This window comes from Borostomias antarcticus (assembly GCF_949987555.1).
Source record: "Borostomias antarcticus genome assembly, chromosome: 11".
NCBI lineage: Eukaryota > Metazoa > Chordata > Actinopteri > Stomiiformes > Stomiidae > Borostomias > Borostomias antarcticus.
In genome coordinates, this window is record NC_140244.1 from 13268501 (window position 1) to 13280080 (window position 11580).

General features: G+C 47.7%; 1 protein-coding gene across 1 annotated transcript; it reads right to left on the reverse strand.

Moving 5' to 3' along the window:
• Nucleotides 1-852: 852 nt before the first annotated feature.
• Nucleotides 853-8251, reverse strand: grik6 (glutamate receptor, ionotropic, kainate 6; the record flags this gene model as incomplete). Its single annotated transcript, XM_084446081.1, has 8 exons — nt 853-954; nt 1055-1299; nt 1468-1687; nt 2267-2484; nt 2881-2978; nt 5012-5235; nt 7811-7990; nt 8123-8251. 8 exons carry the CDS (start codon nt 8249-8251, stop codon nt 853-855), a joined length of 1416 nt encoding a protein of 471 aa, XP_084302207.1.
• Between the last annotated feature and the right edge of the window lie 3329 nt (nt 8252-11580).

The window sequence follows — 11580 nt, forward strand, 5'->3', positions numbered from 1 at the left end:
TGAGCAGCCCCACCCGTCCAGCATGGAGGAGCCTTAGAAACACAGGACTGTAGGATGCAGTAATAACTTGAAAACATTATTTTAATAATATATATTTTCATGAAATTCTTTTCACGAAGTAAGAAGTTCAATATTTATATAAAAAGTGATATTGTGGTCACTATTGTGGAATTCATAAACGCAGAGACCCAATACAACGGTATGATTAGACTGGATTTATTCTTTTTGACAATTGTGCCGTAAAGTTTACATCAGCATTCTAAATTGTTATTTTTTTATGTGCAATCTACAGTATGATAACCAAACCAGTATGATAACCAAACCAGGTTTTGTGTGAAACAAAGGTTTTACCGTTTCGTTAACTGTGTTTTACTGTTTCGAAAACTGTGTTGCCAATTGTACAAAAAATTGTGATATAGTACAGTAGTACAATACAGAAGGACACAAAGAGTAGATCAATGTACTGAACATGTAAATTAATGTAAACTAGCACCTAATAATCCATATAAAAACTAATAATCTAAGATTTTTTCACAATTCACTTTTTCACACGCTACATCAAGAAACGATTGTATTTGTATCAATAAACAGTTACATTGTTCTCAATAAAATGTTCTCAATTACACAAAATTCTATAGTATTGTTAATTTACAGCAAGGAAGTCTTCATGTTATTGATTTATCATCTCAAGAGTTATCACACACAGAAATTAGAAAAACTATTTACTTATCTAACATACAGTACTGAAACTCTGTTGCATATTGAATTTCTACTTTGTTAATTCATGACATGTACAGTGTAGTTCTGTGTCAAACACACAGGAGATGAGACTGTAGATATTAGTGAGGCTGCTCAAGCCTTGATGTCCTTGTCTGCGTTCTCCGGGCTCCTGTTCACCTGGCTGGCCCTCAGACGCTGGCTCAGTTCACCAGACAACACGGAACAGCACGACTTCTGTGGTCAATCACACACAATGGATAGATCATACACATATGAGTGTCTGTGTCTTAGTTTGCGTGTGTGTGTGTGTGTGCGTGCGTTGGCGCTATCCTACCCTCTGCTCCCCAGCGCTGGTCCGGGTCTTGGAGGTGAGCTCCAGCAGGGCCAGCAGGACCCCCAGGCCCAGGCCCAGGGCCAGAACCAGGAACATCCCCCTCAGGCCGTGGGGCTGCTGGGTCTGTGCCCTGGCTGTGTCCGCCAGGCAGCTGCTGGCCCACCACTTACTGCGCAGGTAGGCTAGCTCCCCCGCCTCGCTCAGCTGCAGGATGGCCACACTCAGGTTCTTCAGTATGGGAGAGCCTGGAGGACACAAAGAACAACTGAGTCTTCTATATCATAAGCATTCATGGTATGAGCGCTCGTACGAATAGAATAGAATAGAATAGCAACTCCACATAGTTTCATCTGACTGGATTTCTGCGGTTTAAGTAGCGTTACTGTGATGTAACTGTGACAGAGCAGACTCACCTATCGTCACGGCGATGCTGTAGCCCCTCATGCCGATGACCTCGTGGGCTCGCACCAGTTCACAGTGCCGGGCCGCCGCCAAGTCCAGAGACACGGACTCCCCGATGAAGGCGAAGTTTCCCTCCCGGGCTCGCCTGATGCCCTCGTCCATGGAGGAGACGAAGCTCTTGGTTCTCTCCATGTGCTCGTAGATCCGGCGGTAGCTCGGGTTGTTGGAATTCTGCCCGGGGGGGGGGGGGGGGGGGCAGTGGGAGAGACAGACAGGAAGGGGGGTGGGGGGGCGCTGATGTCAGCCAGTAGAATACTGCCAAGAGAACTCAAGAGACTTACTGATGTGTGAGCCAACCACTGTGAGCGTGAGAGGTTGTGAGAGATCATGAGGGGGGGGGGGGGGGGGGGGGGCGAAGGGGGCGGGGTAAGATGAGACAGGAAGGACAGAGTATAGAGGGGTAAGACGAGACAGGAAGGACAGGGTACGGAGGGGTAAGATGAGATAGGAAGGCAAGGGTACGGAGGGGTAAGATGAGACAGGAAGGACAGGGAATGGAGGGGTAAGAACGGAGGGGTAAGATGAGACAGGAAGGACAGGGTACAGTGGGGTAAGATGAACCAGGAAGGACAGGGAACGGAGGGGTAAGACGAGACAGGAAGGACAGAGTACGGAGGGGTAAGATGAGACAGGAAGGACAGGGTACTGAGGGGTAAGACGAGACAGGAAGGACATGGCACGGAGGTGTAAGATGAGACAGGAAGGTCAGAGTACGGAGGGGTAAAACGAGACAGGGGACACAAGGCTCACTTTGAAGAAGGCCAGCGTGGAGGAGCCGGCCAGGGTCCCGTATTCAATGACTTCCTGGTTGGCCAAGTCCTCAAACCCTTTCACCGATAGGGAGGCGGAGTCTGAGGACTGGCTGGAGCTGAGGTTGGAGAAGTAGCAAGCCAATAGCACGAGAGCAAACAGCCACCATGCACAGCAGATGACCCGGCCTGACAGGGCCTTGGGGGCGGGGCCAGCACCTGACAAAGTTACGGATCACAGTTGAGAAACGTACTGAAATTAGTGTCTCACTAGCGTTTTGCAAGCACGGTGTGTGGGAGTTCCTTTAAAACGATAAATAATACTGTATATGTGACAGTGTCCTCGTGAGTCCCAGGTAGTGGTAGTGAGTAGTTGGTTAAACTCACTCCTTAAAGGAGCGCTAACAGTTCCTCCAAGAGCGATGTCCCTATTGGCGCAACTGTTAGCGTGTCCGACTCACAAGCGCAAGAGCTCTTAGAAGCGTGGTTGGGCAGGCCCTTAACATGGGTCGAACCGAAACAAGGCAGAGCCAGAGTACAGTGCTAAAGCTACACATACTGTACCACATCACCTCTATGTGGTAATCCTGAATCCAGGAAGTAGCTGACGGTTACCTTGCAGGGTGAGGGCTCCAGCAGTGAACCACAGGCTGTGCAGCAGGGTGAAGCTGCTCTCCTCTGTCTGGGGATGGGACCACTCACATGGGCTGAGTCTGGAGCCACCAACAGGAAGTATTTAAAGTCCAGGTTAACCCAGTTCAAATTTTTGTTATGAGCTTCACACACCACAGGAAAACATGTCATTAACCACCCAGTCAAATCTGAGTGATTAAAAATGTCGCTAAGTATATAAAATAAGGCTTCAAAATCGGTTAAAAATCAGCAGCATTCTCTGGTCTGAGACTGTGGGGGCGTGTCTGCTGAACGCACCGAAGCCACACCCAATTGCGTGGGGAGGGGGTGTGGAGGGAAGAACCTGTCAAATAGTACCGTTCTCTGGTCTGCATATTGTCACACTGGCACGCCGTCTCTTTTGTGGTAGGAAGGCACAGCTTTGTGAAAACAGAGAGGAGTTGAAATTACACTTGTCTAATGAGTCAAACGCACAGATGCTTCCTCCTAACCTACCTCCTGACAAACAACACAGGTAAAACTGTAGCTACTCTATACCAACGCGCCAGTGTTACTGCCCTTAGATGCAAAATACAAAAACAGGCAACGAGGAATGTATGAGTGTCCCTATTTTCTCCCTGCCACCTCCGGACCCATTCCTATCCCTAACAGGCGATCCTGTCGTCCCTTGGGATCAATGGAAAAAGTTGTTTAAAATGTACCTTTTAGTCACTGGCTTGAACAGCGCTGATAGCGCGAAGAAGCGTCCACTACCGGAGTTGATAATCGGGACAGACTCGTGAGAATAACGAGCACTCGGCTTCAACTTTCCCGCACCATATTCAACAGAACGTTCAGCCAGTAGCCGCCGAGCACCGCTTCACTGGGAGAGGGTGCGTCTTTCTCCAGCTGCAGCTGGTCTAACTAACCATCCCCCTCGCTCCCGTCTCCCGGTCTCCCGCTGGAGAAATATACTGTAACCATTACCGGTGAACCCATACGCATATCAGGTGCCACAAATATGGCAGGCAGTTTCTGTATAGTTAACGCTTATAGTCATAATATATCATCCGTAACGTTATTTGGTGGGTGGTCGCCTGGTCGGTGCTGCTAGCTATGTTAGCTAGACTAAGGTTATATACACACTCCCATTTGCAACAATCTACATAGATAATGTTAGCTATAATTCCTCCTAAGATTACATATAAATTAATCATAGCTGACATTACCACATAAATGTCAAGACACATTTTGTAGATTAACGTAGCAGTGTATTTTCCTATTGCTTACGTTACCTAGCTAACGTTATAACGTTAATTAGCTATAAGCACACAAGGCAGCGCTGTCGGCACCAAAGGTTGATGCGACAGGAGGAGAATGGAGGCCGGGGAGGGAGATGGTTGACAGGAGGAGAATGGAGGCCGGGGAGGGAGATGGTTGGCTCCGCCGAATTCACCAGGACCAGTCGTGAGTCCGTGAAACCCAAAAGCCTCATATTATAATTGCAGAAGCTTTCGGGAGTGAAATGTTTGCTGCAGAGGCGGGCGCTAGCGGTGACAGACTCCTCTGTAACACCATGGCTCTTCAAAAATGCTAACCATTTGCTTCTCATTTCAGCTTTACTTGGGAGTGAAAGAAGGAGACCTTATCATCCCATTCCTGCTGGCATCCAGGAAGGATGCATTTTCGTTTAGTTTTATGCATAGGCATTGCTAACTAAGAAAAACTAGCTAATTCTAGACTGTTGATTAAAACTAGCTAATTCTAGACTCAAGATTGAGCAGAACCGAAGATTATATAGTGTTAGGGCGGGGATATGCTAAGAACACCGCTCTACGTCATCCGGTACCGTTTTAAGCCCGCACAGAAAATCCAGAAATCAAAACTGGTCAAAAACACAAAACTGGTCTAACTTCACAATTCAGTACTACACATGGTTCATCCCATTTTTACATGTTATCAGCAATGCATCACTAACACATAGAATGTGTTTTCAAGCAAATCTCTGATTTTGGTTAACTGGGACTTTAACTGTTTTGTCATGATGATGCCTTTTCCAAAGCGTTGATCATACAGTAGCTTAGAAATCAACCGAGAGACAAGACCAAGACAGACAAGACCAGCGGCCGCCTACCTGGCCACGATGAAGAAGCAGGCGGAGGTTCCAAGGTAGGCCAGCAGGATGCCCCCCCAGGTCTCCGCCGAGAAGGGGCTCAGGAAGTCGAAGAGGCCGGCTTCCTCTGAGACCTCCTTCCTCATCAGGAGGCTGATGCCCGTCTGCATGAAGGGTTTGGTCATGGACACCGCCTTCTCCCGCGCTGCGGTCAGGGTCAGAGGGGCGATGGCCAGGTCCGCCTCCTGCAGCGACGCAGGGGATAACACACACACACACACACACATACACACACACACACAAAAACACACACACATACAAAACAATCAAGATGTCCTTTAAGTGCAGACTTTCAGCTTTAATTTGAGGGTATTTACATTCAAATCAGGTGAGCGATGTAGGAATTACAAACTATTTTATACATACACCCCCCTTTTTAAGGGACCAAAAGTATTTGGACAATTGGCTGCTCAGCTGTTCCATGGGCAAGTGTGTTATTCCCTCATGATTTCATTTACAAGGAGCAGATAAAAGGTCTAGAGTTCATTTCAAGTGTGATACTTGCATTTGGAATCTGTTGCTGTCAACTCTCACTATGAAATCCAGAGCTGTCACTATCAGTGAAGCAGGCCATCATTAGGCTGAACAATCAAAACAAACCCATCAGAGAGATATCAAAAACATGAAGTGTAGCCAAATCAACTGCTTGGTACAAAGAAAGAACGCACTGGTGAGCTCAGCAACACCAAAAGACCTGGAAGACCACGGAAAACAACTGTGGTGGTTGACAGAAGAATGATTTCCCTGGTGAAGAAAGACCCCTTCACAACAGCTGGCCAGATCAAGAGCACTCCCCAGGAGGAAGGTTTATCTGTGTCAAAGTCAACAATCAAGAGAAGACTTCACCAGAGTAAATACAGAGGGTTCACCACAAGATGGAAACCATTGGTGAGCCTCAAAGACAGAAGGACCAGTTTAGAGTTTGCCAAAACACATCTAAAAAAGCCTGTACAGTTCTGGAACAACATCCTATGGACACATGAGACAAAGATCAACTTGTACCAGAATGATGTGAAGAGAAGAGTAGGGAAGGGAAAGAACTGCTCATGATCCAAAGCACCACCTCCTCAGTGAAGCATGGTCATGGTACAGTAGCGTTAAGGTGGGCATGTATGGCTGCCAATGGAACTTCCCTTGTATTTGTTGATGATCTGAATGCTGACAAAGGCAGCAGGATGAATTCTGAAGTGTTTCAGGTAATATTATCTGCTCATATTCAGCCAAATGCTTCAGAACTCGAACACGACGCTTCATAGTGCAGATGGACAATAACCCGAAGCATAATGCAAAAGCAACCAGTTTTTCAAGTCAAATAACTCAACTCAACTCAACTCAAACTTACTTTATAAAGCACGTTTAAAACGACTAAAATCGAACAAAGTACTGTACAGGTAAGTGAAAAATAAATTACAACAAAGACACAACCATACACGCAAACACAACAATACCCACTAATACAACAACACACACACTAGCCTGGGAGTCATGCTCAGCTAGAATTGAAGGCCAGGGAGAAAAAGTGGGTCTTCAACAAAGATTTAAAAACATTGAGGGTCTGGGCGGATCTGATGTGGAGGGGCAAGATGTTCCAGAGCCTAGGGGCAGCCGCCGCAAAGGCTCGGTCACCTCTGGTCTTTAGCCTGGTCTTGGGCATGTCCAGTAGCAGCTGGTCAGCCCATCTTAAGGCTCTGGCTGGAGTGTGGCGATGCAAGAGTTCAGCCAGGTACTGGGGAGCCAGACCATTTAGAGCTTTAAAAACAAATAGCAGAAGCTTAAAATCAATATGGAAGCGGACAGGGAGCCAATGGAGTGAAGTCAATACTTGGGTGATGTGGTCACACTTTTTTTTGACAGTCAGAAGGCGAGCAGCTGCGTTTTGGACAAGCTGCAGGCGTCTGAGTGAGGACTGGTCAACGCCCACATACAGGGAGTTGCAGTAGTCAAGACGCGAGGTAATAAAAGCATGAATTACCCTCTCTAGATCTTTTGGGGAGAGATATGTCTTAGTCTTGGCTAAAAGTCTGAAAAAGCTGGTTTTACTTACGGGGCTGACCTGTTTATCACATTTAAAAGAAAAACACTCTGAGGTTCTTGATGAAGGAGCGGATGTTGGAGCTTATATATATATATATATATATATATATATATATATATAGTTAGATCCATAAATATTTGGACATTGACACAATTTTCATAATTTTGGCTCTGTACACTACACACATATACTGCACACATGCACACACACACACATGCGCACACACACACACACACACACACAACAAAAAGGGTAGCTAGGCAAATGTCTTGCATGTAGACTCTCCGTTGGACCTGTGTACTCACCCTTCTCACTACTGGACCTGTGTACTCACCCCTCTCACCACCAGACCTGTGTACTCACCCCTCTCACCCCTCTCCCACCGGACCTGTGTACTCACCCCTCTCACCACCGGACCTGTGTACTCACCCCTCTCACCACCGGACCTGTGTACTCACCCCTCTCACCACCGGACCTGTGTACTCACCCCTCTCACCCCTCTCACCACCGGACCTGTGTACTCACCCCTCTCACCCCTCTCACCACCAGACCTGTGTACTCACCCCTCTCACCACCAGACCTGTGTACTCACCCCTCTCCCACCGGACCTGTGTACTCACCCGTCTCACCCCTCTCACCACCGGACCTGTGTACTCACCCCTCTCACCACCGGACCTGTGTACTCACCCGTCTCACCCCTCTCACCACCGGACCTGTGTACTCACCCCTCTCACCACCTCTCCCACCATGCCGTTCCACACTCCACTGTCGTCCTGCCGGCCGTACGCGTTGTCCTTCACCAGCTGGACCCGGTACTTGAACCCCAGCTTCTTGGACAGCTCAGACAGAAGGTCCATGCAGTAGCCCTCCAGCTGGGAGCCCTTGGACATGGTGTACGGGTCTTGCTGGAGGACATCAAGACATCCAAGACATAATAGTCAGTTCTTCATCGTTTTTGATCACGTAACAATTGTGGGGAAGGTTCCCTTGTGAGCGCTAAACAGATGCTTGTGAAGGAAGACCGTTGTGAAAATTACCTTTATCGTTGTGACTCTCAACTCTGATCTCACTGATAAAGGAGAGAAAGGAGGAGGAGTCTTATTTAGACTTTTTAACAGACTTATAACATCTTCATAGTAATGATAAAACAGAACATCTATTGACATCTTTCCTCACTTGATTGTACTCTCATTGACTGAAAAAGTTGATGCATAGAGCCAAGTCCACCATGCTGACCCTCAGTGAGGAGACTGCTGCTGGCCAGGCCACATGCTGCCCCTCAGTGAGGAGACTGCTGCTGGCCAGGCTCCAGCCCCTTCCCTCCCTCGGATCTGAGGCTTCGCCAATCTTTCCGCTCTCTCTGCCCCAACATGTTATTATGTTATGTTATGTTATTTTTATTTATAATGCGCCCCCCAACCAACTGTTACATCAGCCCGGGGCGCAGCCCAGGTACAAAGGGAGACAAACAAAAACAAAGGACTGCAAACGAACAGATTAACAAGAGTTACATCAATGAGTCACTCATGTTTATCCCAGTCAGACTGTGCCTCCATGTTTGCTACGGGGGGATTAAAGAGGCCTTTGTGCAGTACAGTGACCCTATCCTCAGCTAGAGCCAGTGACCCCTCCTAACACAGAGAGGTCAACGTGGGGGGTGCAGTGACCTCTCCTAACACAGAGAGGTCAACGTGGGGGGTGCAGTGACCCCTCCTAACACAGAGAGAGGTCAATGTGGGGGGTGCAGTGACCCCTCCTAACACAGAGAGAGGTCAATGTGGGGGGTGCAGTGACCCCTCCTAACACAGAGAGAGGTCAATGTGGGGGGTGCAGTGACCCCTCCTAACACAGAGAGAGGTCAATGTGGGGGGTGCAGTGACCCCTCCTAACACAGAGAGAGGTCAACGTGGGGGGTGCAGTGACCCCTCCTAACACAGAGAGAGGTCAATGTGGGGGGTGCAGTGACCCCTCCTAACACAGAGAGGTCAACGTGGGGGGTGCAGTGACCCCTCCTAAGACAGAGAGAGGTCAACGTGAGGGGTTCATTGACCACGCCTCTCTCAGTCACCGTGCTGGTTTCCGGTATCCAAGAGTTCTGGCCGCTTTCCTCTCCATCACAACAACCGTCCTCTATAAACAGCCATGAACCGGAGGTGCGTTCTGATCCACAGCGCAGTGTGGTGGGGGCCGGAGGGCCGTCAGGGTTAGGGCCACTTCTGAGTATCAAAAGCTTTGATTCAGGCTTGGGCCTCGACTGCTCCAGAAATACCACGGGGGTGATCCTGACACCCAATAGGATCCTCCTATTGACTGTGAGACACGCATACAAGCCCTCCAGGGACCTGTCACTGTCTGACGGCTCTGGGACATAAGTGTCCTTGTTTGTTGCTGAATTGATTTATGAGCATTCTGCTCAGAATGGCAGCTGGCTGGCTTCCCTTTCCTCCTAGCCTAGGCTGGGGGGTGCTGTGTGCCAGACAGGATACAGCCCCTGGCCCCCCTGGTAACCCTGGTAACCCTGGCTCTGATGCCGTGCCCAGCTCACAGTACCCCCCCGTCTCCGACACCACAGGCCTGAGACACGTGACCGCGTCCAGCAGTGAGGACATGAGGAGTCTGGCAGGGAACGACCGGCTGCCACTCCGTAGCCAGACTGTATTGAACGGCAAAACCGTTACATTCAGTATCATTAAACATCTTAACAACTTACGATCTCTCATTTTACACTTTGCTGTGGTTTTCATGAGGGATATCGGTCCCATGTTGAGATTCTCTTTGGATGGTTCAACAGTGGCACAGCCATGTTCCTCCCAAACAGGTAAAGAAGGTGAATCTCTATCTGTAAACTGAATGAAGGTGTCTTACCAGCAGTGCAGGTCTCCAGGCTCAGTAGAAGCGCCACAGTGCACAGGAGGAACCCTAAAACTGACCTCATCGTCACCTCTGATCCTGATAACGTAGACACCAATACAAGAGACAAAACAGCAAGTTATCAAACCGATACCACTGAACCACCAAACTACCATCACTTACAGATTTAAAAGAATATATAATCTGGAGAAACCTAAGAGTGTTTTCTTAGGCTTGTCGTGATAAATAGCAATAAAGGATCCATACCTGGCTGCTCTCCTAGTAGCAGTGAGTCTGTTGAGCGGGACCGTCCGGTGGCAGACTGACTCCGATGAGCTAGACTGGTCTGATGTATGACGAGAAGTCTACCAGGGAGCGGAGGACCACTGCAACAGCCAATAGACTTTGTGGGTGGAGAATGTAGATCGAGTCAAATCAATACTGATGGTGGGGAGGGGGCGTGGCCAGGAAAAGGCAAGAAAACCAGTCAGAAAAACATTCCAGTAAAAGTTTATTTGAATGGGGGTAGATACAGTAAACCCACTCTGAATCAATATTATTTGAATGGGGGTAGATAGAGTAACCACTCTGAATCAATATTAAAGACCCAGCTGCAAAGCGCCCTCATGCTTAGGACGACGATTCTGAGCATCTGGATGGTCCTTTCAGTTCACAGGGACAAAAAACATCTGTTTGGTCTATACTGTATGTGTAACGGCTGATATGTGTAACAGCTGACATGTAACAGCTGACTTTACCATGGCAGCATTTTACATCAAACATCAGTCCAGCTATAACTACAGGGAAGTACAGTGTGTAGCCCATAACTGTACAAGCCTGGTGGGCCTAGCATTTTAATATAAGACAATAGAGTTGAATAGAGCAACAATTACAGCAGCATCACGGCTTGAGGACAGCCGTAGTGAGAAATTATTAAATAAAAATATTTTCGGTTCATTACGAGACTGTGGCGGATATAATAGGAAACGCTGCAGCTACATAAGTCTTCTGATGGTTTGGTGCATAAAAATCCACCAGAATGCAGGAAGTGCTTGATGCTGAAAGGTTCCCTGCGAGGACCCCCAGACCCCCACTAATGTGTCCCACCCTGGATGTGTACTAGCAGGCCTGAAGCCTACCACACTGCAAGTACAGGTATTAGAGTCACTGTGATATGTAATGGCATCATATGTAATGGAACAGATATTGAGCAAATATTCACATACTTAACTTTAGCACTTTGAGACTTGATGAAAAGCTGTATAGTATACTTTAAGCAAGAAACAGGATGTATTCTATTATAACTGTAATTACTGTACCAGTACCACATGCAGTCAGTCAAGCTAGGCCCAACTCTTTAAAGGTCAGCCAATTCGAGCTGCTTTTCAAATCAACCCCATGTTCCAATCCCCTAGGCACTCCTGTAAATCACAGATATTTTGAACATTATGGTAATAGCTCCATATTGTCCTGAGTGTAATTACCTATCAGTCCTCTTCATCTAAACCGGACTCACTAGGGTGAAAGCAAGGGATTAGACGTCAGCATGAACCTTCCCAATATTATTATTGGCACTACTATTACAACAGTACATAATGAACGTGACAACAATCAGTCCATACAACATTGAGTCAGCCAGCCAGCC